The sequence below is a fragment of the Neophocaena asiaeorientalis genome, unplaced genomic scaffold (assembly GCF_003031525.2).
Source record: "Neophocaena asiaeorientalis asiaeorientalis breed wild unplaced genomic scaffold, Neophocaena_asiaeorientalis_V1.1 scaffold327, whole genome shotgun sequence".
NCBI lineage: Eukaryota > Metazoa > Chordata > Mammalia > Artiodactyla > Phocoenidae > Neophocaena > Neophocaena asiaeorientalis.
The window spans coordinates 4056232-4082698 of NW_020174560.1; the positions used below are offsets into that span (position 1 = coordinate 4056232).

The window sequence follows — 26467 nt, forward strand, 5'->3', positions numbered from 1 at the left end:
CCATGTGTAAAATAGATAGCTAGTGAGAAACTGTTACAAAGCATAAGAAGCTCAGCTCGGGGCTCTTGATGACCTACATGGGTGGGATGAGGGATTGGGTGGGAGGGAGGTCCAACAGGGAAGGGATATATGTATACATATAGCTGATTCATTTCATTGTACAGCAGAAACTAACACAACATTGTAAAGCAATTGTACTCCAATAAAAAAATGAAATAAAATAAGCTACAAGGATATACTGTACAACACAGGGAATATAGCCAATATTTTATAATAACTATAAATGGAGTACAACCTTTAAAAATTGTCAGTCAGTATATTGTACACCTGTAACTTATATAATATAGTACAGCAACTATACGTCAATTTTTAAAAAATAACTTAAAAAAATCTATATCTCTTGTATGTGGAAGAGCTTCACATTATATTCTTATCTGCTGCAGGAAGATACTTTATTTTGCCAAGTATAAACATTTGCAGTGAAAGAATTCAGACCAATCTGGAAATCCTATGCAGATCAGACAGCTCCGTGTAAGAAGTCAGACAGTTTTTACAGCACATCAAGTTTACAATGCCAATTAATTCCAGTTTTGCGCAATTCCTCATAATAGGATATATATGGGTTTCCTGTACCAATCCTTGTGTTAGAGGTGGTAAGAATTCACATGTAAAGAATGTTGGCATTTTACAGATGATGTAGTAGATTTAGGACAGGTGGTTAATCAATATTGGGACTTTGGTTGGCAAAATAAAGGACAAGGTTTACAGGGCAGTAAGTTTCCACTGTAGTCTACAAATATTTTCTCACTTATGAATTTCCCTAAGTGAAGATCAATTAGGCTTAAAAGTAGACGAAAGGACAAGAGAAGAAGGAGGAGAAGAAGAAGGAAAGAAATCAAGCCAGTTATCTGGACGATTCCAGGAGAGAGAGAATAGTCCCTGTGCTGATGAGCAAGACTGATGCTCAGAGTGTGGTCCCCAGGACAGGGGCATCAGTATCATCTGAGAACTTGTTACAAATGAAAATTCTTGGCCTTACCATTGACCAAATGAATGAGAAGGGCTGGGGCTGGGGCACACTAATTTGTCTTTTAACAAGTTCTCCAGGTGATTGTCTCAAGGGTAAGAATCACTGGTCTAAGAAATGGGTTCTTCCAAAACTCCCAGAGAGTCTGTTTCTTTAGAAGAGACTCTTGTCCTATTAGATCTTGGTCTGAGAATTCTACATTCTACAATCTATAAAATTGTATTGTCCTTGGTCCTTTTGGCCCCCAAGGAATAACTCTTAATAATTATGTGTTTTTGAGACATTTTGAAACTTTTTAACAACTTCCATTGCTCCCTTGCCCCCAGTGGTAATCAACCCAGCCCTACTTCCTGAGCTGAGTCCAGTAAGTTCTCCCCAGAGATATATCCTATTCCCCAAGGGTCACACCCATTGTTGTATAGGTGATGTATGGGCAGTGGCTGGGAAGCTAAAGCTGCAGAAAAGGATTTCCAAGAAGATGGAAGACCTGAAGGCTCTCTCCCATTCTGGGCTGAAGAAAGGTGAGAGACCAGGGTTTCCTCACCTATAGATAGAGCAGCTGTAAGAAGCATCCAGAAACACTTACTGGAGGTGGAGAGAATAAACAAGTGACCTAGGCTTGACAGTAGTAATTCTTACATGTGAGGAGAGCCTCAGAAAGTAATGCATGGAAAACAAGGTGTTGAAAACAGATTCCTCAAGTTGCATGTGCAAAACCAGGTTTTTACAACCAAGTGAAAGCTTGGTTCTGTGATTTAGAGGGAGGACGCTAAGAGTAAAGGATAAGGGAATACAACACAAAATTCTCCACATGGACCACATAATTACCTATTAATACATTATGTTAGCAAACATTTTTTGAGCAACTGCTAAATCAGACTTAGTATAGGTGCTGGTGTTACTATGTTGTTGAATTAAAAATCTAGTTAAAAGGGACAATAGAAAAAATGATAAATACTATAACAGAGGTACTTATAAAACATTATTGGAACCCAGAGAAATGAGGGATTAATTCTGCATGAGAGAAATGGAGAAGGAGTCACAGAGAAGGTGGTATCTGAGGACTTCTAGGTTGAGAAGGTAGTAGAAGGTATTTCAGGAAACAGAATTCATTCCCAAAGCTAGAGAAATAACCAAGCATATGGCAAATGTGAGAGGCTATGAATTCCTTGAACAGAAATCAGTTCCTGGATAACAGGGATACTGATTAGAAAGGTAGATGGAGTCTACATTTTACAGTTTGGTATGACATACTGAGAGGGAGTTGCACATATGTAAGTATGTTTTTCAACCCTGAATTAATCTACAAAGCATGTTAGGCAGCTTCTAAGAGTTTGAGTTTTAAGCTGTGGGCCCTTGATAGTCATTAGATTATAATGAGGGAGGAAGACGATCAGATATGTTTAGAAAGGTCTCTCTGACAGTGATATAGAAGATGGACTGGCGTGAAAGCAGATGGAAGAAGAAGGATGCTATTAAAATGACCTCTGCAGGACAATAAATTGCAGGAGGGAGGTGGGGGGGGGAGTGAGACAAAGCAGGGGAGTGTGGGGGCCACTTAACCCTCACCTGTCACTTCTGTCTCTCACCCTCCGTGTCCTTCACCTTTGTTTCCATTCCCCTCCCCACCCCTCCACCTCTCCCTTCCCCTTCCTCCCTTTCTCTTAATCTGCCCTCCTTATTCCTTTGTCTATTTTATTTCTCTCATTTCAACATCTTCTTTTCTCTTCTATCCTTCTATTCAGTAACATCTTCTAAAATTCTTGTTCCGTTCAGAAGAGCTCTTCCAGTCCCCTTCATACGATAGCCATCACCCATTTCTTAATCCAGAGAATCTCTCTCCCCCTTCTTTTGTCTCAGCACTCACACCATATATCCCATGACCTCATCCAGTAAGGGGCCACCTACATCAATGAGGGAGGCACTTCCTATAGCTGTTCACCCACCCAGCAGTCAACACCACATGTTTTTGAGTATTGACTGTCAGCAAAGATAGGCACTGCAGGGCAGAAATAAATTATAAGATGCATAATTATACCTCTGGGAGCTTAGAGTTGAATTATGGAGGGAAAACCTAGAAATGTTAATGAACCATGAAAAGTTCGTTAACATTATGATATGTTCATTGTTGCATGAAAAATGATTGGTACAAAAAAGTATTAGAGACTGGAAAAGGGAGGGTATCTTTAGAGCAGGAGACTACACAAAGGACAGTGATTACCATTTATTATTCCAGACACTGTTCTAGGATCCTTATGTGTTATTTAATTCCCTAGGTAATTTCTATAAAGGACACATTCTTCTTAGAGATGTGGAAACTGAGACCCAGATTAAGTAACTTACTCAAGGTCAAATTTCAAGGAAATAGAAGCTCTGAAGTTTGACTCTCGTTTGTTGGATTCTAAATTGTCTCCCCCATCACTATATTACACTGAATCATTGAAAGGCAGGCTGTATGTGTCTCTGGATGGCTTTAAGATATCGCTTGAATGTGTATTCCAGCACTGACTAGTGAAATCTCCAAAGACAAGGCCATTTAATCAGCACCTGGTATTATGATTTTCACATGAAGATGTCCATCATCTGGACTTGGACAATTGCTTTGAGCCACTGAGCACTAGAAGGGCACATAGTAACTTCATGCATCTCTGTCTATGGTGTGTTTTCTTTAGGTGTATGGAGAAGAGACCATGAAATCAGGAAGCCTTACATGGGTATCAGAATTTGTCCTCCTGGGGCTCTCCCAGACTCAGGAGCTCCAGTTCTTCTTGTTTCTGATGTTCCTATTTGTCTATACCACCACTCTCATGGGAAACCTCCATCATGGTCACGGTGACCTCTGATTCCTGGCTCCAGACTCCCATGTATTTTCTGTTCCAAAACCTGGCTATCTTAGACCTCTGTTTCTCCTCAGTCACTGCCCCAAAGATGCTTGTGGACTTCCTCGCTGAGAAGAAGACCATCTCCTACCAGGGCTGCATGGCCCAGATCTTCTTGTTCCACTTTCTGGGAGGTGCCATGATCTTCTTCCTCTCAGTGACAGCCTATGACTACCTTGCTGCCATCTCCCGGCCCCTCTACTATGTCACCACCATGAACACTCAGCTCTGTGTGGGGCTGGTGGTGACAGCCTGGATGGTAGGTTTTGTTCATTCCACTTCCCAACTGGCTCTGATGCTTCCACTGCCTTTCTGTAGCCCCAACATCTTAGGTAACTTCTACTGTGATGTTCCACAGGTACTGAGACTTGCCTGCACAGACACTTCTGTCTTAGAGTTCCTCACGATCAGCAGCAGTGAGATGCTTGATGTCATCTTGTTCCTCCTCCTCCCGATCTCCTACTCAGTCTTCCTGGTGATGCTGAGGTCCCACTCAGGGACGGTAAGGAGGAAGGCAGCTTCTACCTGCACCACCCACATCATCGTCGTGCCTATGGTCTTCATTCAAAGCATTTACCTCTATGCCTGGCCCTTCACCTCCTTCTCCATGGACAAGGCTGTATCCTTCAGCCACAGGGCCATGACCCCCATGGTAAACCCCATGATCTACACCCTGAGGAACCAGGAGATGCAGGCAGCTGTGAAGAGATTAAGGAGGCACTGGGTGGTTTGTAAAAGGGAGTGACAGTGGGTCACTTTTCTTTGGCTTCGTTTTCCATTTGTAAGGTGGAGAGAGAGTATCTGCCCTCTTCATACCCGTGGATGTGTTGTGAGGGTCATCGTAGAAGTGAGTAAGTATTGAAACTAAACAACTTACTCAGATTTTTAGAAAAAAGGAAAATATCCTTTTTTTTGTGGTGGATGATTTGAGCACTCCTAGGACAAGATGTGTTGTCATGGAAACATTCTGGAAAGCCATACTCTCCTTTCTGCCTTCTTGGTGGACAGTTTCCTCTTAAAATGTCAACATTTTCCCAGAAGAGCAGTTCTGTTTTCTGTATTTTGACCTGTTTTCCCAGTACCCCATTTTGGTGTGAATCTGGATTGTTGGAAACTGCACAGAATTCAGAGTATTAATCCTTAAATTAGAGACCCTAACCCAACACTTAACAAACAGATGACCTTGAATGAGACACCTGGCCTCTCTTGAACTCGTAACTTCTTCCTCAACAAACTTGCTGAACTTAATATCTGACCCCAAGCCTCCCAGGTTTATTATAAAAGTCAAACCCCCCAAATTGTAAGAAAACATCGAGTGAACCATATAATTATATTTTATTTTATTTTCAAATTGGAAATGATCATGAATATTCAGATTTTTTGCTGTACATTTTAATACAGTATAATAATTATTACAAGCAAAAGATTATGTGTAAAATGCATGTAAGCTATAAAACACTATATTGTATGGACACTCATGTACAGACTACTCAGTTCAAGAACCATATGGCACCAATAGCTTATACCTGCCTGTAGGTACTCTCCATCACATCACTGCTCCCCGGATGAAGCTATATTGTTGAATTTTGTGTTTATCATTTCATTGCTTAAAGAAATAATTTCATCACATTTTTACATAATCAGTGTATTGTTTTGTTTTGCTTTTTTTGAACTTGATAAACATATCAGACTGTACTTAATATTCTGAGGGTGTTTTTCACTCAACATTATGTTTCTAAACACCCACATTGCTCTGTTTGACTGTGGTTCATTCATTTGCGCTGCTATATTATATTCCGTTGTGAGAATAAGTTATTGGGCTTGTTCCCAGTTTTTGCTCTAGCAAACAGTGCTCTTTTGAATATTTTTCTGCTTGTCTCCAGTTGTTATATTGAGGAGCTATGGGTCATTACCTTGAAGTGGAATTGCTGAGTCATGAGATCTTCAAAGACTTACCTTTACAAAATCGTGCCAAATTGTTTTCCAAAGTTGTAACACATTACATGTTCATCAGCAGAGTTGAAGTGTTCCTATTGATTCACATCATCCTAACAGTTGATATTGTCAGATGTCTTCATTTTTGCCAGTGTATGGGTAAACAATGATATTTCACTGTAGTCAGTTTGCATTCCTCTAACATTTCTTTCCATATTTTTTACTGCATTCAGGTTTCCCATGAATGCCTTTTGTTCACTTTTCTACTGACTTTTTCTAGTTAATGTAGGAGTTCTTATATAATTTGCTGATCTATTGTCAGCTATATTTATTACAATACCTTCTCCTAGTTTGTGGTTTGTCTTCTTTATTTTTGGTGTTAGTGTTCGTGTAGTCAGGTATATCAATCTTTTATTTTGGTATTACCTCTTATTGAGATCTAATTTTTAAAAATTGCTTCTTATCCAGAGGACAAAAAGATATTCTGCTACATATAATAGTTCTTTTTTTAAATATAAAGTTTGTTTATTTATTTATTTTTATTTGGGCTGCGTTGGGTCTTCGTTGCTGTGTGTGGGCTTTCTCTGGTTGCGGCGAGTGGGGGCTACTCTTCGTTGCGGTTCACGGGCTTCTCAGTTCAGTGGCTTCTCTTATTGCAGAGCACGGGCTCTAGGCACGCGGGCTTCAGTAGTTGTGGCACGCGGGCTCTAGAGTGCAGGCTCAGTAGTTGTGGCGCACGGGCTTAGTTGCTCCGCGGCACGTGGGATCTTCCTGGGCCAGGGCTCGAACCCGTGTCCCCTGCGTTGGTAGGCAGATTCTTAACCACTGCGCCACCAGGGAAGCCACATATAATAGTTCTTCTATTTTAACTTTTTAAAAAATTTAACTTAAAACACCTTTTTAACTTTTTGAAAAATCTCAAACTTACACTAAAGTTGCAAGTATAGTATAAAGGACTTTTTTTTTCCCCTGACGGTTTGAGGAAACCGGGTAAGTTGCCAACCTGATGCCCACCTTAATATTTGTGTGTATTTTCTACAAAGACATTCCCTCCAATGCTGCCATACAGTCACTAAAATTGATACACATCAATACATTGTTAGAATCAAATCTTTAGCCTCTACTCAAGTTTTGCTATATGTCCCAAGAAAGTCTCATAGAAAGAGAATCTGTGTTGTGGGTCTTCCCTGGTAGTCCAGTGGTTAAGACTTCGCCTTCCAATGCAGGGGGTGCCAGTTCGATCCCTGGATGGGGAGCTAAGATCCCACAGGCCTCGTGGCCAAAAAAAAAAAAAAAAAACACCCAAACATAAAACAGAAGCAATATTGTAACAAATTCAATAATGATCCACATCAAAAAAATCTTAAACAAACAAACAAACAAAAAGACTATGTGCTGCATTTAGTCATCATGTGTCTTTAGGCTCTTTTGATCTGGAAGAGTTCCTCCTTGATTTTGATTATCTTGGAACTTTAAAAAATTATTGGCCAATTATTTTGTAGAATGTCCTTCAGTTTGGATTTGTCAGATGTTTTATGATGATTAGACTCAGGTGATGCATCTTTGTCAGTTTGCCAGGAATATCGCAGAAGTCATGCTGTGTTCTTATTACAACCTATGAGGGATGAGTGATTTTGCTTTGTCTCTTTACTAGTGTCCCATCACTCTTTTTTTTTGTTGTCCCATCACTTTGATTACTTGACTAAGAAGTGTTCATTAGGCTTCTCACCTAAGTCATTCATTTTCCCTTGGAAATTAGTAAATATTTTGTGGAAAGGTACTTTGAGACTATGTCAATATCTGGTTTCTTATCAAACTTCCAATTTTTATTTATTATCTGTGTGAACTTGTATTTTCCTTTTTTTATTCATTAAGTTATAATCCATTATTATCATTACTTACTTTGATGCTCAATTTACCCCAGATTTGGCCAGTCATAGTCTCTTCAGGCTGGCTTCTATGTTCTTTTTTTTTTTTTTTTTTAATATTTATTTGGCTGCATCATTGTGGCACGTGGGCTCTAGAGCACGCAGGCTTAGCTGCGGCATGCACATGGGATCTTAGTTCCCCGACGAGGGATTGAACCTGTATCCCCTACGAAGGCGGATTCTTAACCACTGGACCACCAGGGAAGTCCCATATGTTCTTTCTATTCTTTGAGCACTTCCTTTCTTACTGGTCCAATGAAACACCCCATGCTTATCTTGTACTTTCTGTGCTCCAGCTCTGGAATTAACTATTTCAGTAAACAGTCCTGCTTCCTTTGAGTGGAGAATGGTATTTAGAAGGCAAATTTGGGTGCTGGGTGTGCTCATTGTTTCATATATATATATATATTTTTTTTTTTTCTCCTTTTCCAATCCAGCATCACAGAACTTAGAACTTATTCTGTTTTTCCCTTTCCACACTTATAACTATTTTCTCTGCTGAGGAACCTGGCTCTCATAATCCTTTATATAAATACACGAAATTCACTTCACATAAAATTAACTTTTTCAAGTGTACAATTTAGTGGCATTTAGTATTTTCACAGTGCTGTGCAGCCATCACCTCTGTCTTGTTCCAAAACAGTTCATCCCCCCGAAAGGATTTCCCATACCCGCTAAGCAGTCATTCCCCATTCTCTCCCCTCTCCTCAGCTCCTGGAAACCACTAATCCGCTTTATGGACTTACCTATTATGGACATTTCATAAAGTAGAATGATAAAATATTTGTGTCTGGCCTCTTGCACTTAGCACAATGTTAATAAGGTTAGTTTACACTGTAGTAGGTATTAATACTTCATTCTTTTTTGGCCATGACGCATGGCTTGAGGGATCTTAGTTCCCCCATCAAGGATTGAATCTGCGCCCTCAGCAGTGAAAGCATGGAGTACTAACCACTGGACCGCAAGGGAATTCCCTGTACTCTGCTCTTTTTTATGGCTGAATACTATTCCATTGTCTGGATACAGCACATTTTGTTTACCCATTCATCTGTTGAATGACATTTTAGTTGTTTACATCTTTTGCCTATTGTGTGTAGTGCTGCTGTTAGCCTTTGTTTGTAAGTATTTGTTTGAGTACCTGTTTTCAGGACTTTCAAGTATATACCTAGGAGTAGAATTGCTAGGTCATATGGTTAATTCTATGTGTAACTTGTTGAAGAACTGCCAAAGTGTTTTCCACAACAGCAGTACCCTTTTTTGTTCCTGGGTAATAGATCCTTGTCAAATTTTGATTTGCAAATATTTTCTCCCATTCTTTGGAAGAAATCTTTTACTTTTTTCATAAGGGTCTTTGATGCACAAATTTTTAAATTAGGATGAAGTCCAATTTATCATTATTTCTTTTGTTGCTTGTGTTCTTGTTACCATACCTAAGTATGCCTTGCCAAATCCAAGTTCATAAAGATTTACCTCTATGTTTGCTTCTAAGATTCTTATAGTTTTGTCTCTTACATTTAGGACTTTGATCCATTTTGAGTTAATTTTTTGTAGATGGTATGAGGTAGTGGTCCAACTTTATTCTTTTGCATGTGGATATCCAGTTGTCCCAGCAGAATTAATGAAGAGACAATTCTTTCCCCATTGAATAATCTTAGCACTCTCCGTGAGAATCAATTGACCATAAAAATATGGTTTATTTCTGGACTCTCAATTCTATTCTCAATTCTATTCTGTGTAGGGATGGGCCCTTGGAGTTCCCTACTCTGCCATTTTCTCTGACATCACTCTATCCTTAATTTATTAACTTGCTTCATTCATCCCCCTGTATACAACCATCTCCCATAGCAGTTCTGTCCATGTTTCCACTCTCTCCCCTGATGCTTTCCTCACTCCAGTTGGGCTTTGGTATCACACAGCAGACCAGCCCCCTGCTCAGACACTTTCCTTACCCTACTCATGCTCCAACACCCCCATCAGAACATCCCCGACGTGGAAACCCTCCTCACCCTGCTTGGGCTCTGACACCTGACATCAGGGTGCACCTCTGCATAGACACCCTTCTCATCCATTTGCAGTTTTGCTCCCCACACTGAGTCATCCCACTATGGGAATATTCTTCTCACTGTGCTTTAACGTTCACAATTAGTGGCTCCCAAAAGGGATATCCAGGCTCTGACAACCCATGCTGGGCCCCATCCTGTGAAAACTCTATTCAAACTATGTTTTTATTCTACACTAGGAGGATTTTCTCAACTCTAACTTCCAATCTCTCTATTAAAGTTTTCATTTCTGTCAACATATTTTAATATCCAAGAACACTTTTTTGTTCTATGATTTTTAATATCATCTTGTTCTTATTTATGGATTCTATGTCTTCTTGTTTCTCTGAAAGGATGTTAATTATATAAACTTTTCTTCTAGTTCCTCTGTCATCTCTGTTTGCGTCTCATTTATTTTTCTATTTTATTTTTTTTCCCTTTTGTATTAGTGGTCTTCCTGTTGATCCTTGGCTATCTACATCTAAGAGTAAGGGAGGAGGGTGGGAGGGAGGGAGACGCAAGAGGGAAGAGATATGGGAACATATGTATATGTATAACTGATTCACTTTGTTATAAAGCAGAAACTAACACAGCATTGTAAAGCAATTATACCCCAATAAAGATGTTAAAAAAAAAAGAAATACAACTATTGAAATGAAGAAGAACAGAATTAAACATAAAAAAAAGAGTAAGGGAATAAAATATGAATTCGTACCTCTATGTATTAAACTTTACCTTAGGGGTTCTGGTGGAAATCAGCTCTTTACTGGAGGACACCCAAGTACCAATACATGGAGATCTATTTTTCAGGAGTTGTTGTTTCTGCAAAGAAAAATCTTGATTTCCTGTCTTTGGCTTAGATGCTCAAGTTTTGTCCTGGGGTGAGGAGTGCGATGATCCTCAGTACCTCTTAGACAGAGAAATTACCGCTGACCTCCTTTTCTTATTTGAGTTTGTGACCTCACATTTGAGTTCATGACCTCTGCTGTTAGAAGAGTTATCCTACATACGACAGAATTTGCATCCCTGTCAGTATTCTCTTGCCTCTGGTCCATCATGTTCATCCCCGTTTCCAGGTGCTTTATAAGAAGATAGCCTTGTTCCTGGGTGTCTACCCAAAGCCATTGCCAACCACCTCCCCCTTGCTTGTCCCCTATCATAAGAGTTCACCTTCCCAGAACACTTAGAAGCCAGGAGCGCTCATGTGTTGGTTCATGTGATCACAAAAAACAGTGTGTTAGCCTAGGAGATTCTGGGGAAGATTTCTCCTCCAGGAGTAGAGGCAAGAGATGCAGGAGGAGAAAGAAAATGCCCTCCACCCATTTCCTCCCCACCAACCTTTGAATGAGATGTGTGAGGACTTACACCATAAGGAAGCATGGAGGCCATCTCGGCTCATGAGGGCACCACAAAGGGCACCACAGACTCACTGAATCAGGGTCTTGATATCACTGAGCCATGGGTCCTTTTTGGCTCGTCGGCTTTCACACTCTGAATTTTCTTAATTACCTATTTATCCTCCTCCTCCTGTTCTTAGCTCCCATCTCCTTTTCCCTTTCTCCTCTAGCTCTTCACCCTCCTCACATCTTTTATGATTTTGAAGCTGGGATGGGCTGGGTAACGAACACAGAACACTTATAAGCCCCTAACTGCCCTCATGAAGTCTCTTCTGAAACAGGATGGGGTATGAACAAACAGAGGAGCTGCACCGCTATGTTCATCCTCTCAACTCTCCCATCTCTCCTCCTCCCTGCTGCCAGAGAGGCCCGCATCTGTAAGGTCATTCTTCTGCATAACGTCCTCCACCGGCTTCTCACCTCCCTCAAGGTAAAACTTAAGTGTATGAGCCTGGTCTCTTAACACTATTCACAGTGATTCCTGCCTCCTCTCTACCCTAATGTCCCTTCACTTCCCCTGTGCTCCAACCTTGTCAAGGCCCTGAGGGTTCTTGGAGTGTATGCTGTGCCAGTTCATCCAACCTTTGTGCCGTCAGAAACACACTTTCCCTCCTTTGTCTGCCTAACACATTTGAACTTTACCTCTGTTTAAATGTCATGTCCTCTCCAAAGTCTTCCTTCTCTTCCAGCCATGGTTAGCTGCTCGGCCTTTTAACCATTGGCCATTCTGCTAGTAGAGGTATCTCCTCTCTGAAGTGCCTTTATGTGTTCCTGGGTCTGTTTTTCGCATCAACCTGTGAGTTCCTTGAGAGGAGAATGGATTTCTTATTTTTGTGTCCGCAACATTGTGCATTGAGGTGTACCCAACCTGCCTTTTACTGGTCTCCTATTCTTAAAAAAGGATAACTTTCAGTTATGCTAACAAATAGACTGCCAAATATTTCCCAGCAAAGATGGGTTTATTCAGGATCAGCAGAGAATTGCAATTCAGGGTCTGCACCCATAGTGAGCCACGTGCAAGTCCCCAGTGGGAAGGGAACTTCTTTCTTTAGAGAGAAAAAAGAAGGTGGCAGGCTGTAGTAAAAAAAAAGAGCCCATGGCTTTTCTTTGGCTGAGTCCTTGCCAGGAAAGAAGTAGAGTCTTTCTTTTTCCTGTTGGGCTCTGCTATTGTCACAAGGTTTGAGAGCTCCCCCTTCTGGTCTCTCAACTCTATTTAATTGAAGCTTCTGTTTATTAATTTGTACACATTTATTGAATGTTCACAACGGCCCAAGTACAATAACTCCAAAACAATAAGCCACTTTGCAATCAATTTCTAAAACAGATAACTCGTCCACAATCATGCTCTGAGGAATCAACTTTGGGGTTGAAATGTGTTTACAAACATTTATGTGACTTGAGAGGAGAAATATATAAAGTAGAAGATATAATGGCTTTCTTATTGAAAACCAAGTCAGAATTATAATTAATTAGTCCAGGTAATTTAATTAGTTATTGTTAATAATGTTACAGTTAGTGACATCTGACAGTCAAGGAGATTGATAAGACCTAGTCCCTTCCCCAGCCTCAACCCAGGCTATTTTAACGAGTGGTTGGTTTTTAAGTGGAATAAAGCTCTAAATATTGGGAAGAATTCATGTTTTTTCAATCTATATCTCTTGTATTTGGACAAAACCAGAGCTTCAGATAGTGTTTTTCTATGTTCTTGCTAAGTATAAATATTTGTAACAAAACAACTCAGATCATCCTGGAAATCTCATGTAGAAAGGAAAGCTACTGTACACCAAGATTAGAAATTCCAATTCTGGTTCATCATAATAAGAAAATATATGCACTTCCCGTACTAGTCCTTGTATGAAAGGAAGGATCTTACTGAGTAATAATTCATATATAAAGGGTACTAGAATGTTATAGATGGTGCAATAGAATTGGATATGGATGGGGAATCAACCTTGGGATCCAGTTGACAAAATAAAAGACCGATTTATAGGTTTTGTTTCCAATGTAGTATACAAATATTTTCCCACCTATAATGTTGTCCAAGTCAAGGTCAATTAATTCTTTTTCGAAAAGTAACCTATTAAACCAGTTGCCTTGATGATGCCGTGAGAAAGAACTGTTCATTCTGCTGACAAGAGCAGTGAAACTCAAAGTCAGTGGTTCTCAGACTGTGGCCCCAGATAAGCAGCATCAGCATCACCTGAAAACTTGTTAGAAATGTGAATTCTCAGGCTGCACCCCAACCTACTAAATGAAAAATCCTGCGTGGGAGTGTCTGAGTTTTAACATTCCCTCCAGGTGATTCTAATGCATGTTTAAGTGTGTGAACCACTGGTCTATGAAATGGGTCCTTCCAAAAATCCCAGAAATTTTGAGAGTTTCTGGCCTTACTAATCTTGATTTCCTAATCTTACATGTCATGAATCTCTACAATTTTCATTGTCATTGGTGGGTTTTTGTTTTGTTGTTTTTTAAAAAAATTTTGTTTGTTTGCTTGCTTTTTGCCCTCAAGGCAGACCTTTCAAACAGTAAGTGTTATTTTTTGTTGCTGCGTTGTTTTGTTTTTGGAGTTTTCATATAGAATTATTTTATTTGCACTTAAGCAGATGCATTAACAGAAGGTAGTTTGGTTATAGTCTCCATGTGTTAAATTATTTGCTCATGCGTTAATTCAGTTAATATTCATTAAGCTTCCAATATGTTCCAGGTATTCTTTTTTTGGGGGGAAGGGAGTTTGCTATTTTTTTAATTTTATTTTTTATACAATTTTTAAAGGTTACACTCCCTTTACAATTATTACAAAATATTGGCTATATTCCTCGTGTTGTACAATACATCCCTGTATCCTATCTTACATCCAATAGTTTGTACCTCCCACTCCCCACCTCTATACCACCCCTCACCCCCCTTCTCACTGATAACCACTAGTTTGTTCTCTATGTCTGTGAATCTGCTTCTTTTTTTGCTTTATTCACTAATTTGTTATACTTTTTTAGATTGCACATATAAGTGATATCATATAGCATTTGTCTTTCTCTGTCTGACTTATTTCACTCAGCGTAATGCCCTCAAAGTCCATCCATGTTACTGCAAATGGTAAAATTTCATCCTTTTTTATGGCTGATTAGTATTCTGTCATATCTATATACTGCATCTTTATCCATTCATCTGTTGATGGGCCCTTAGGTTGCTTTCATGCTTTGGCAATTGTAAATAATGCTGCTAGGAACATAGGGGTGCATGTATTTTTTTCAAATTAGTGCTTTTGTTTTTTCCGGATATACACCTAAGGGTGGAATTTCTTGGTCACATGGTAGTTCTGTTCTTAGTTTTTTGAGAAACCCACATACTCTTTTCCACGTGGCTGCACCAATTTACAGTCCCAACAGTGTACAAGGTCTCCCTTTTCTCCACATTCTGGCCAACATTTGTTATTTCTGTTCTTTTTGATGATAACCATTCTGACAGGTGTGAGGTAATGTCTCATTGTGGTTTTAATTTGCATTTCCATGATGATTAGTGTTGCTGAGAATCTTTTCATGTACGTGTTGGCCATCTGCATTTCCTCTTTGGAAAAATGTCTATTAAGTTCTGCCAATTTTTAATTGTTTTTTTTTTTGTTTTATTGATGTTGAGTTGTACGAGCTGTTTATATATGTTGGCTATTAACCCATTATTGGTCCTATCATTTGCAAATATTTTCTCCGATTCAGTAGGTTGTCTTTTCCTTTTATCGAGGGTTTCCTTTGCTCTACAAAAGCTGTGAAGTTTAATTAGGTCCCATTTGTTTATTTATTTTTTGCGGTACGTGGGCCTCTCACTGTTGTGGCCTCTCCCGTTACGGAGCACAGGCTCTGGACGCGCAGGCTCAGCGGCCATGGCTCATGGGCCCAGCCGCTCCGCGGCATGTGGGATCTTCCTGGACCGGGGCACAAACCCGTGTCTCCCGCATCAGCAGGCGGACTCTCAACCACTGTACCACCAGGGAAGCCCCCATTTGTTTATTTTTGCTTTTATTTTCTTTACTTTAGGAGACATATCTCAAAAAATATTGTGGCAATTTATGTGAAAGAGGGTTCTGCCTATGTTATAGTATACAGTTGTACATTTATGTCTTTAATCCATTTTGTGTTTATTTTTCCATATAGTGTTAGAGAATATTCTAATTTCATTCTTTTATATGTAGCTATCCAGTTTTCCCAGCACCAATTATTGAAGAGCCTGTCTTTCCTCCATTGTATTGCCTCCTTTGTTGGAGATTAATTGACTATAAGTGCATGGGTTTATTTCTGGCTGTCTATCCTGTTCCATTGATCTGTGTGTCTGTTTTTGTGCCCATACCGTTCTGTATTGATTACTATAGCTTTGTAGTATAATCTGGAGTCAGAGTGCATAATTCCTCCAACCCTGATCTTCATTCTGAAGATTGTTTTGGCTATTCCGGGTCCTTTGTGGTTCCATACAAATTTTTAAATTATTTGTTCTAGTACTGTGAAAAATGCCTTTGGTATTTTGATAGGGATTGCATTGAATCTGTAGGTTGCCTTGGGGAGTATGGTCAAATAGCAAGTGTTTCTGAAAGACTTAGAAACTTTTTAACAACTCCCATTGTTCCCTTGTCCCCATCAAGACTCATTCCAGCTCTGCTTCCTGTTCCCAGTCCAATAATTTCTCCCTAAGGATATCCCTTCGTCCCCAGGGTCATGCCGATGAGTTGTGTGTGTGAGGTATGGGCAGAGATCAGGAAGCTGTGAAGCTGCATAGAGAGGACCTCCCAGAAATATGTAAGACCTGAACTCTGTTCCCCCATTTGGGGCTAAAGGAAGGTGAGAGCCTGAGGATTTCCACTTCCGGATAGGTCAATGGTAGCTAGGTTCTTGAAAACACCTGCTGGAGGCTAGAGATAATAAACAAGTGACATAGACTTGATGGTACTAAGTTTAAAGTTGGAGAAGAGCCTCGGAAAGTAATTGAGGGGATGTGTTTTTAAGCAGCTGCTTTAGGTTGCATGTAAAACCCAGTAATTTTAACAACCACTTATAGATCTGGCTTTATGAGATAGGGAACATAGGATAAGTAAATTCACTTTAAAAATCTCCACATAATTACCTCCTTAGTACATTAACTTGACAATATTTACTGAGCATGTGCTGTATCAGAGCGGCTGTTCCAAGTCCTGGGGTTGCCAAGATATTGAAATTACAATGTAGTAAGTTGAGGAGAGAAGCTGAAAAAATGAATGATGATAAACCCATAGCAGAGTATGTTTTCGATGTTTAAGAACACTGAAAAATGGGGAATTTGTTCTGTATGGGAGAAATGGTGACAGGAATGACAGAGAGGGTGATGTTTTAGTGGGCCTTTTCTAGGGTTGAGAAGGTATGAACAGAATTCCAGGGAACCAACATGGAAATAAATAAATATGGAGCATGTTTAAGACTTTAATCCATTAAAGAGCTAGTGGTTCATCAGAGGCGGAGATACCGATTAGAAAGGCAGGTGGAGCTTATGTTTTATAGCCCTGTGTGACATGCTGTGTTGCATGCACGTGTACGTGTATCCACCCTGACTTGATCCACAAAGTATTGGATGTGGCTCCTAAGGGGCTCTGGTGAGCATCACTACAAGGATAGAAGTGAGAGGGGAATGTGATCATTTCAGCATTTAGAAAGGTCTCATGGACAGCTGTGTAGAAAGTGGACTGGAGTGAAAAAAAATTGAAGTGAAAAATAAGAAGGGAGTGATCTCTCAGACATAGAGAATAAATGTATGGATGCCAAGGGGGTGGGATGAATTGGGAGATTGGGATTGAAATATATACACTGCTGTGTATAAAATAGATAACTGGTGGGAACCTACTGTGTAGCACAGGAAACTCTACTTGGTGCTCTGTGGTGACCTAGATGGGAGGGAAATCCAGGAAAGAGGGATATGTGTATACGTATGGCTGATTCACTTTGCTGTACAGTGGAAACTAACACAGCATTGTAAAGCAACTGTACTCCAATAAAAATTAATTTAAAAAAATAAGGGAGTGGTCTCTGATAGATAATGGATTGCATGAGGTCAGGGTGGGAGATGAGACGAGGCGGGGGTAGTGGGGAGGGCACTTAACCCTCACCTGTCACCTCTATCTCTCAACCTCTATGTCCTTCTTCCCCTTTGCTCCCATTCCTTCCCCTGTCCACCATCTTTCCATCTCTTCTTCCTTCACTCATTCTATTCCCCCATTTTCCTTCCTTATAATTTCCTTCCTCCCTTTAATTCTTCATCTATTTCCATTTCTTCTCTTTCAATATTTTTTTCTCTTCTACTCTTGGATTCAATAACATCTTCTGAAATTTCTGTCCTTTCAGAAGAGCTTTAAGTCTCCTTCAGACAATATATTCATTATCTATTTCTTCACTAATGATAGTTACCCCCTGCCTCTTGTCTTCACCTCTGATCTGGGGAGCCTCACCTAGTAAGGGACCACCTACTGTGAAGGATGGAAACAAATGGAATGCTCCAGATGTCCAGCTGTGTCCAGAGGCTCCCTTGCATGGACCTGCACACACAATAGCTTTTCACCCACTCAGCAGTTAACACCAGCTATTTATTAAGTACTGACTATGAGCAAGGATGGGTACTGCAGGGCACAAATAAATTATGAATCAAGACTTATGTCTGTAGCATATTATGAATTGTGGAGGAAAAATATAGACACATGAAAAGTTCATTAACATTATGATGTGCTAACTGTTGCATGAAAAATGATTGGTACAAAAATGTATTAGAGACTGGAAAGGGGAGGAGGTCTTTAGAGCAGGAGACCACACAGAGGAGAGTGATTACCATTTATTATTCCAGGCACTGTTCTAGGAACCTTATGTGTTATTTTATTTAATCCCCTAGACAATTTCTATAAAGAAAACATTTTTCTTATAGATGTGGAAACTGAGATTAAGAGAGATTAAGTAACTAGCTCAAGGCCAAATCTCAAGGAAATAGAGGCTTTGAAATTTGACTGCAGGTCCGTTGGACTCCAAGAGTCTTCCCACCACTATATTACACTGAATCTTTGAAAGGCAGGTTGCATGTGTTTCTGGATGGCTTTAAGATATCTCAAGAATGTGTATTCCAGCACCAACTAGTGAACTCTCCAGAGACAAGGCCATTTAATCATAACAGGTATTATGATCTGCACATAAATTTCCATCACCTAGACCTGGACACTGAAAGCACTAAACGGGCAAGTAGTGACTTCATGCATCTCTGTCTGTGGTTTGTGTTTTTTAGGTGTATGGAGAAGACACCATGGAATCAGGGAACCTCACGTGAGTATCAGAATTTGTCTTCCTGGGGCTCTCACAGACTCAGGAGCTCCAGCTCTTCTTGTTTCTGGTGTTCCTGTTTGTCTCCACCTCCACTGTCATGGGAAACCTCCTCATCATGGTCACAGTGACCTTTGATTCCCACTCCAAACACCCATGTATTTTCTGCTCTGAAATCTGGCTGTGTTAGAGCTCTGTTTCTCCACAGTCACTGCCCCAAAGATGGTGGTGGACCTCCTTGCTGAGAAGAAGACCATCTCCTATCAGGGCTGCATGGCCCAGATCTTCTCCTTCCACTCTGTGGGAGGGTGCATGGTTTTCTTCCTCTCATTTATGGCCTATGATTGCCTTGTTCCATCTCCCAGCCCCTCCACTATGTCACCATCATGAACACTCAGATCTGTGTGGGGCTGGTGGTGACTAACTGGGTGGGAGGCTTCATCCATTCCATTTCCCAACTGACTCTGATGATCCCCCTGCCTTTCTGTGGCCCCAATGTCCTAGATAATTTCTGTGATGTTCCACAAGTGCTGAGACTTGGCAGCACGGACACTTCCCTCCTGGAGTTCCTTATCATTTCCAGTAGTGGGATGCTGGTCCTCATCTTGTTCCTCCTTCTCCTGACCTCCTACTCAGCCATCCTGGTGATCCTGAGGTCTCATTCAGGGCAAGAGGAGGAAGGCAGCTTCTACCTGCACCACTCACATCGTCGTGGTGTCTATGGTCTTTGTTCCAAGCATTTACCTCTACACCCAGCCCTTTACCTCCTTCTCCATTGACAAGGCTGTATCCATTAGCCAAACTGCCATGACCCTCATGCTCAACCCCATGATCTACACCCTGAGAAACAAGGAGATGCAGGCAGCAGTGAAAAGATTAAGGAGGTATCAGCTGGTTTATAAAAGGGAGTGACAGTGGGCGGATCACTTCTCTTTGGCTTTGTTTTCTATTTATAAGGTGGAGTGATAGCCACTGTTTACTTCTTCATAGCTTTGGAAATGTTGTGAAGTTCATCTTAGAACTTAATAATTTTGAAATTAAGCAACTCAGTTTTTTAGGAAAAAGGAAAATATCCTTATTTTTTGTGTGTGTGAAGGTTGATTTGAACACTCCTATGACAGTAAGATATGTTCCCCTGGAAATATGTTGGAAAGCCACACTCTCCTTTCTGCCTCTGGTGGACAGTTTTCCCTTAGGATGACAGCATTTCCCCAGAAGATCAGTTCTGTTTTCTGCCTTTTGATCTCTTTTCCCGATAACCCTTTTGTTCTTTGTCCAGAGTGATAGAGAACGTGCAGAACTTGGAGACTTGGCCCTAAACTGGGAGCCTTTGTCCCATTACTTACCAAACTAGTAACCTTGAATGAGCCACCTGACTTCTCTTGCATTCATGGATTCTTCCTCACCAAACTAGCATAAAGCAATATCTGTCTCAATAATTTCACTTTTGTTATAAGATTCAAATTTTAAAAATGTGTAAGAATATTTTGTAAACCATAGAACCTACGTAAGGATTATTGTTGTTGTCATTATTCCTGACATTTATTCTTCCATCAGTTGAGTAGTGTTTTGGAAGTAGGGCAGATATTCCTAAGTGCAGTGAGGGAGGCATGGAGAGGGTGGGAGCTGAAATCCAGAGGGTTCATGCAACATGCCCGAGGGTGAAACTGAGACTAGAGAGTGACATAAATTCAGGGGCATGCAGACACTATCAAACTCTTAGAGGAAAACATAGGCAGAACACTCTATGACATAAATCACAGCAAGATCCTTTTTGACCCACCTCCTAGAGAAATGGAAATAAAAACAAAAATAAACAAATGGGACCTAATGAAACGTAAAAACTTTTGCATAGCAAAGGAAACCATAAACAAGATGAAAAGACAACCCTCAGAATGGGAGAAAATATTTGCAAATGAAACAACTGACAAAAGGTTAATCTCCAAAATTTACAAGCAGCTCATGCAGCTCAATATAAAAAAAACCCAAACAACCCAATCCCACAGAGGTGGGAGTCTGCGAGGGCAGAACCCAGGGCACGCAGATCCAATAGTGCCTGGTTCAGGTTCTTCTCCCTAATAATGGCGACTTCCTCAGTGTCCTGGGTTTTATTCCACTCATCTTGAGAAGGCTTCTACGCATCCTGGTAGAGGGTGCGGCCGCAGCACTGGTTTTGCATTTTCAAGAGACACTGGGCGTCCTCCCACTTCTCCTCGGCCAATTGGTGAAAAAAGTGGCCCACACAGTCCAGAGTCCCATTGTTGCCGTTGAAATAGAAACTCAAACAGGGCCACGTGGAGGACAGGCTCTTGGTGCTCCAGCCAGGCATCAGGGCTGTGCCACTGAGGTGGAACAGCCAAGTTCAGGACACTGGTCCACAAGAGACCTCCCAGCTCCACGTTATTTCAAATGGTGAAAATCTCCCAGAGATCTCCATCTCAATGCCAAGACCCAGCTCCACTCAACAACCAGCAAACTACAGTGCAGGACACCCTATTCCAAACAACTAGCAAGACAGGAACACAACCCCACCCATTAGCACAGAGGCTGCCTAAAATCATAATAAACCACAGACACCCCAAAACACACCTCCAGACATGGACCTGCCCACCAGAAAGACAAGATCCAGTCTCATCCAGAACACGGGCACCAGTCCCAACCACCAGGAAGCCTACACAACCCACTGAACCAACCTTAGCCACTGGGGACAGACACCAAAAACAACAGAAACTACGAACGTGCAGCCTGCAAAAAGGAGACCCCAAACACAGTAAGTTAAGTAAAATGAGAAGACAGAGAAACACACAAAAAAAAAATTCAGGGCCATGTCTGCAAGACTGACTACTTACCGCTATCCCCCCACCCACCCCCATTTTCAGACTCAACACTTCTTGCAAACAGGAATGGGAATATCCACTCATTTCCTCATTCATTTATTCATATTTGTAAATATTCCAGCATTCATTTGGGGCTTAATGCATTACTTATCCATAGAAAGTGCTCTATAATGGTTTGTTGATTATCTATCTCTATATATACCCCCCCATTCCCCTTCCTCTTTCCCTCTCTCCCTCCCGACATTGATTTCTGCCAGTTTAGTCTTCCTTACCTCCATCTGGGAATTTCCCCCCCCCATTCACTGGTGTGCCTTGCTTGCTCTTTGCCTGGACCTCCATGCCACACAGCCATCATTTCTCTCCTCCACTATCACACTGGGTCTTTGGGGTTAAGCAGAGTTGAAGAGAAGAAATAGGCTATGGTTAGAGTTGCAAGGGGCTGCAAACCCAACAAGTTTAAATAAAAAGAGGGTGTTTATTTTAAGGATATAAAGCTCTTCTTGAAATAAAGTGAAGTTGGATATTACGGGAATAAGCAACTGTCAGTCTGACACAGCAGCTGAACCCTCCTTCTCCCCTCCTCCATTCATCAGTCCCTGCCTATGCAGTCGCCTTGTACATGGCTCACATGGGAGCCTCTGCCCCCAAACCTGACCTTTTCATGCTCCTTCCGCAGTCAGCTAGGTCAGTGTCTCTGGATTCAAATTCCAAAGTTCTATGAGGATAATCTGATTGGCTGAGGTTGGACCACATATCCCATGTGGCTGAGGGATGTGCAGGTCGTGTGACATAAGTGTGGCCATCCAAGCCCACCCCTTCAGCAGGGATTGTGGGTGAGGGTTGTCCCCAGAGAAGGAATGTGTGGGTGGACAGACTCCCCCCAAACATGTCTGGCATGAAAGGAACAAGTAACACGCCTCTTAATTGGCACTATCCAGGAAACTTGTCATTAGTTCTGTCTAGACATTCATGTTTTTATTCATTCATTAAGTATTTATTGTGTCTACAATTTACTTCTTCTGTCTTACTTTGTTCTTTTTACCCCTAGGTTCTTGGAAAAGTTCCTGAATTTGTTTTGTCTGAACCAAAGAAAGAAAGGACAGGAGCCTGAGGAAGCAGGGCATTCTGAGAGGACACAGGTGGCTGTGGCAGTGGCTGACCCAGGAGGAGCCATCAGCTATTTCTGAGGGAGCTGGAATAGAGAGAGAGCTAAAAGCAGGAGAAGAGGCAGCTGGGGCACCCAAGGGCAATGATGCCTGCCTGGATCTCCACCTATGGCCGTGTCTCCTACACTGCATTGACACAGGGACATACCAAGGACAGTGCAGAGGGTGCCTGTACAGGCCATAAGGGTTTTATTTTTCTCTGTTGAGTTTTAAAACAACAGGAGGTGCTTTTATAATTGCTATGCTCACTAAATAATGTCAGTGCTAAAATGCTCCTCCCTGCCAGGTGGGTTGCTCCCTACTCTTCATAAACCTGGTACATGTGTGTGTGTGTGTGTGTGTGTGTGTGTGTGTGTGTGAGAGAGAGAGACAGAGGGAGAGAGACAGACAGACAGACAGACAGGATTCTGAGAAAGTAGGAGAATTAGAATTAGAGAGGGAAGAGCAGAGGCCTCATGAGGGAGGAGTGTGAGCGATTGAAAGAGGGGATCACGTGCTCCCTTAGATTCTGCACAGGTGTCAATAAAGCAGCAAGGCTGTGGGGTGGCCGCTGAGGTGAAGGCTTGGGGGAGGGAGGAGGGTAAGCTGCAGCCTGTCTTCCATGACAGAGAATGTGCCCCAGGAGTCCCTGTATAGCTCTCTCAAGAACCTGGACACGGGGCCATGGGCCTTGGGCTAACCCCGCAGTGCGAACAGACAGAGAAGCCACGATGGCCAGGAGGCCTGCTGCTTTGCACTGGGAACTCTCATGGGGAAAGGACATATTTTCTCCCCTTCTCATCCTCCCCACCTCAATACCAGACGAGAGGGGCTGGAAAGAGGAAGGAAGAAGTGTGAGGAGATACACAAGTAACAAATGGACAAATAAATAAATAAGATAATTTCATAGAATAAAAGCTATGAAGGAAATGCAGGGGGCAGTGTGACTGATAGGATGGACAGCATTGTAAAATGTGGCTGGTGAAGCAATCTCTGAGGAGGGGCTAATTCAGCAAAGACCTGGGCAATGAGAAGGAGACAGTCAGACAAAGATCCAGGTGACGGGCAAGCATCCCAGAAAGAAGAAACAGCACGTCCTGGAGGTTAGAATGAACTTTTTGCCCAGAGGAAAAAGAAAAGGGGACAGTGTAACTGGAGTGTTATGAACAAAAGTGATCTTGGTAGGAGGTGAGGTCTGAGGTGTTATGTTAGTTATCTACTACTGCCTAACAAATCAACCTCAAGCCTAACAGCTTAAAACAAAGCGATCATGTGTTATCTGTCACAAGTTCTGTGGGCCAGGAATTCTGGCAGGGCATGGGGGAGACAGCTCATCCCTGCTTCCAGATGTCTGGAGCCTCAGCTGGAAGACTCAAAGGCCAGGGATGGAATCGTTTGCACTTTCATTCACTTACGTCTGGCTGTTGTTGGTATCAACTGGATGCCTAGGTGAGGCTATTGACTAGTTTCTCCATGTGGCCTGGGGTTCCTCACAACATGGTAGTTTCCAAGAACAAGTGCCCTAAGAGAGAGAAGGAGGTGGGAGCTGAATTCTTTCTACATCTAGCCTCAGAAGTCCCATAGCATCACTTCTACCACATTCTATTAGACAGAAGTGAGCATTCAAGGGAGGGGAATTAGACTCCATCTTTTAGATGAGGAGACTCAAAGAACTTGTGGGCATACCTTTAAATTACCACCGATGTTGATAGGAGCCAGATCATGAAAGCGTTTGAATTTTATTCTAACTGCAGTGAAAGTCTTTGGAGGGTTTGGGTGTAGAAGGGAGTAGTGGCATGATATAACTTATAATTTAAAAAGGTCGTGTTGGCTGCTAGGCAGAGAATGGTTACAGAGGTCAAACCTGGTGGAGTGGGTTAAGAACTCGACTTGGATTCAAGTTCAAGTTCCTGCATTAATCAGCTGTTACCTTGGGCAAGTCTCCTAACAGTGGAGGGTAGGAGTACGCTTTTACATTTATATGGATTTACGCAGAGGTTTTTCCTCCCTCAGACCTACAGGGGCATGTCTGTTTCATGCCTCGCCTCTGTTAGATGCCTGTTTTTTGTTCACCACCGTAGCCCTAGCACCCAGAGCAGGCCCTGGATTGTAAAGGCTCTCCATAAATTTTTGTTGAAAGCATAACCAAACAAATAATATTGTAAAACCCCGCATTAGTCCTTGAAGACAGTATCCACCAACCCAATAAGCCTTTAGTAACTGGGAGAAGTATCGGGGGAGCACCTGACTCCATCTCTTCTGGGGTAATCCTGTACCCATTCTGGATGTGAGGCCTGATTCCATTCAGAACCATTATCACTGCCTAGATAGACACAGAGAGCCAAGACCTGCCCTGGCCCCAGAGCCCAGCACAAGTGGCAGACCCAGGATAGCCCACTCTGGCATCCAGTTGTCTTGCATTCATGGGACGACGTGCCTTCCAGGGACGAGCGGGGAGGAGCAGGGCAGAGCCTTATTCCCTCCCGTGAGCATCTCAGAAGACTGTACTGGGGGCGTATGACAGCAAGAGGGGCGCGAGAGAGGAACCCTCACTTAGCACAAAGGGCTCTGGCTAGTGGACTTTCTGTCCCTGACACTGGATGCTGGCTCCAGCCACCTCCGGTGCTGCCAAGGGGCTGGGACCACAGACCGCAGACTCATCACCTCACCAGTGAGAAGCTGAAGAGGCTGTGGCTGGCGGGACGGGGATAAAACCCGCACGATCGTTCAAGTCATTGTTCGCATTTTTGAACCTTCTAAATTGTAAGCGCCCCACGCAAGAGACTATTGCATTCAACAGGGTGTCTAAATTCCTACCGCTTTCAGGCATTCATCCCTTCTGGATGCGTTGAGATGCCAGGAGGCAAAAATGGATGCGTGTGGGCTCTTTCTGGTGGAGAAACTGCGCAGCCATCCCTCTCAGGCTCTGGGACCCCGCCCACCCCCCTTGCTCCAGACTGGCTCCCATCCCCGTGCTGCAGCGGTCACCCTAGAGGTGAGGAGCTGAGGAGAGAAAATCGGAGCAGCCAGGGTGGCCTGTCAGCCTCTCCTCCAGTCCCACCCGTGGGGCAACCTTCTCAGGCCTGAGGCACTTTCCAGCCTGTGTGTGGAGGCTTCTCTCATCAGGCCTGTCAGCCTCTCCTCCAGTCCCACCCGTGGGGCAACCTTCTCAGGCCTGAGGCACTTTCCAGCCTGTGTGTGGAGGCTTCTCTCATCAGGCCTGTCAGCCTCTCCTCCAGTCCCACCCGTGGGGCAACCTTCTCAGGCCTGAGGCACCTTCCAGCCTCAGGTCACACCCATGCCCTTGGGAGCCTGGGGGAGAAGGAAGCAGCTTGTAGAGTCAGACCCAGGTTGAGATCCCTTCCTGGCTCCAAGATGGTGACACCTTCTTTCCTCTGTACCCCAACAATAAAACTGAGGTCCCGGGCGGCAGCAGCTGCCTTGTAGGGGTGTTGTGAGAACTCAGATGAGTGTAGTAAAGCACAGAGCACAGGCTGGCGAGCAGCAAGGGCTATGGATCCCCCCGAGCCAGCTGCAGTGCCCCCCGCCCCTGATGGAACCCACACCACCTGGCCTGTTACCCTACAAGCAGCAGTGCCCGGTGGCTCGTATGTCCCACTGAGTCCTCTCACTCATGACGTCGCTCAGGCAAAACACAGTCTGCCTGGTGTGCAAGCTCGTGGTCCTCCTCCCCTAGCCCCGTGCCTGCCCCTGGGAGTCCCCAGTCTGATGGAGGAGGTGAGGTACAGCTCTCAGGTAAGGCCAAGGCAGGCGGGAGGGGAAGGGATGGCCCTCAGCTGCTCCCACCCCCAGCCTGGACCTGCACATCTCAAGTGCTCACCAGGGACCACCCCTGCCTCCTGAACATCCCTGCCCTTCGCTGATTTTACCAGCTGATCAGAGAGGTCAAGCAGCCGGGGTGGCACTGGGCTCCCAGGCCAGCTGGCCAAAGCCCCATGGTGTTTTT

The 26467-nt window shown here is 42.7% G+C and overlaps 1 protein-coding gene and 1 pseudogene across 1 annotated transcript; both read left to right on the forward strand.

Annotated features, from left to right (window-relative positions):
* The first annotated feature begins 3717 nt into the window (after positions 1-3717).
* Positions 3718-4651, forward strand: LOC112408121 (olfactory receptor 4D2-like). Its single transcript, XM_024757682.1, is given in 2 exon segments — positions 3718-3845; positions 3847-4651. Coding segments are annotated over 2 exon segments (933 nt in total).
* Positions 4652-18501: 13850 nt separating this feature from the next.
* Positions 18502-19430, forward strand: LOC112408116 (olfactory receptor 4D2-like; annotated as a pseudogene).
* Positions 19431-26467: the final 7037 nt, after the last annotated feature.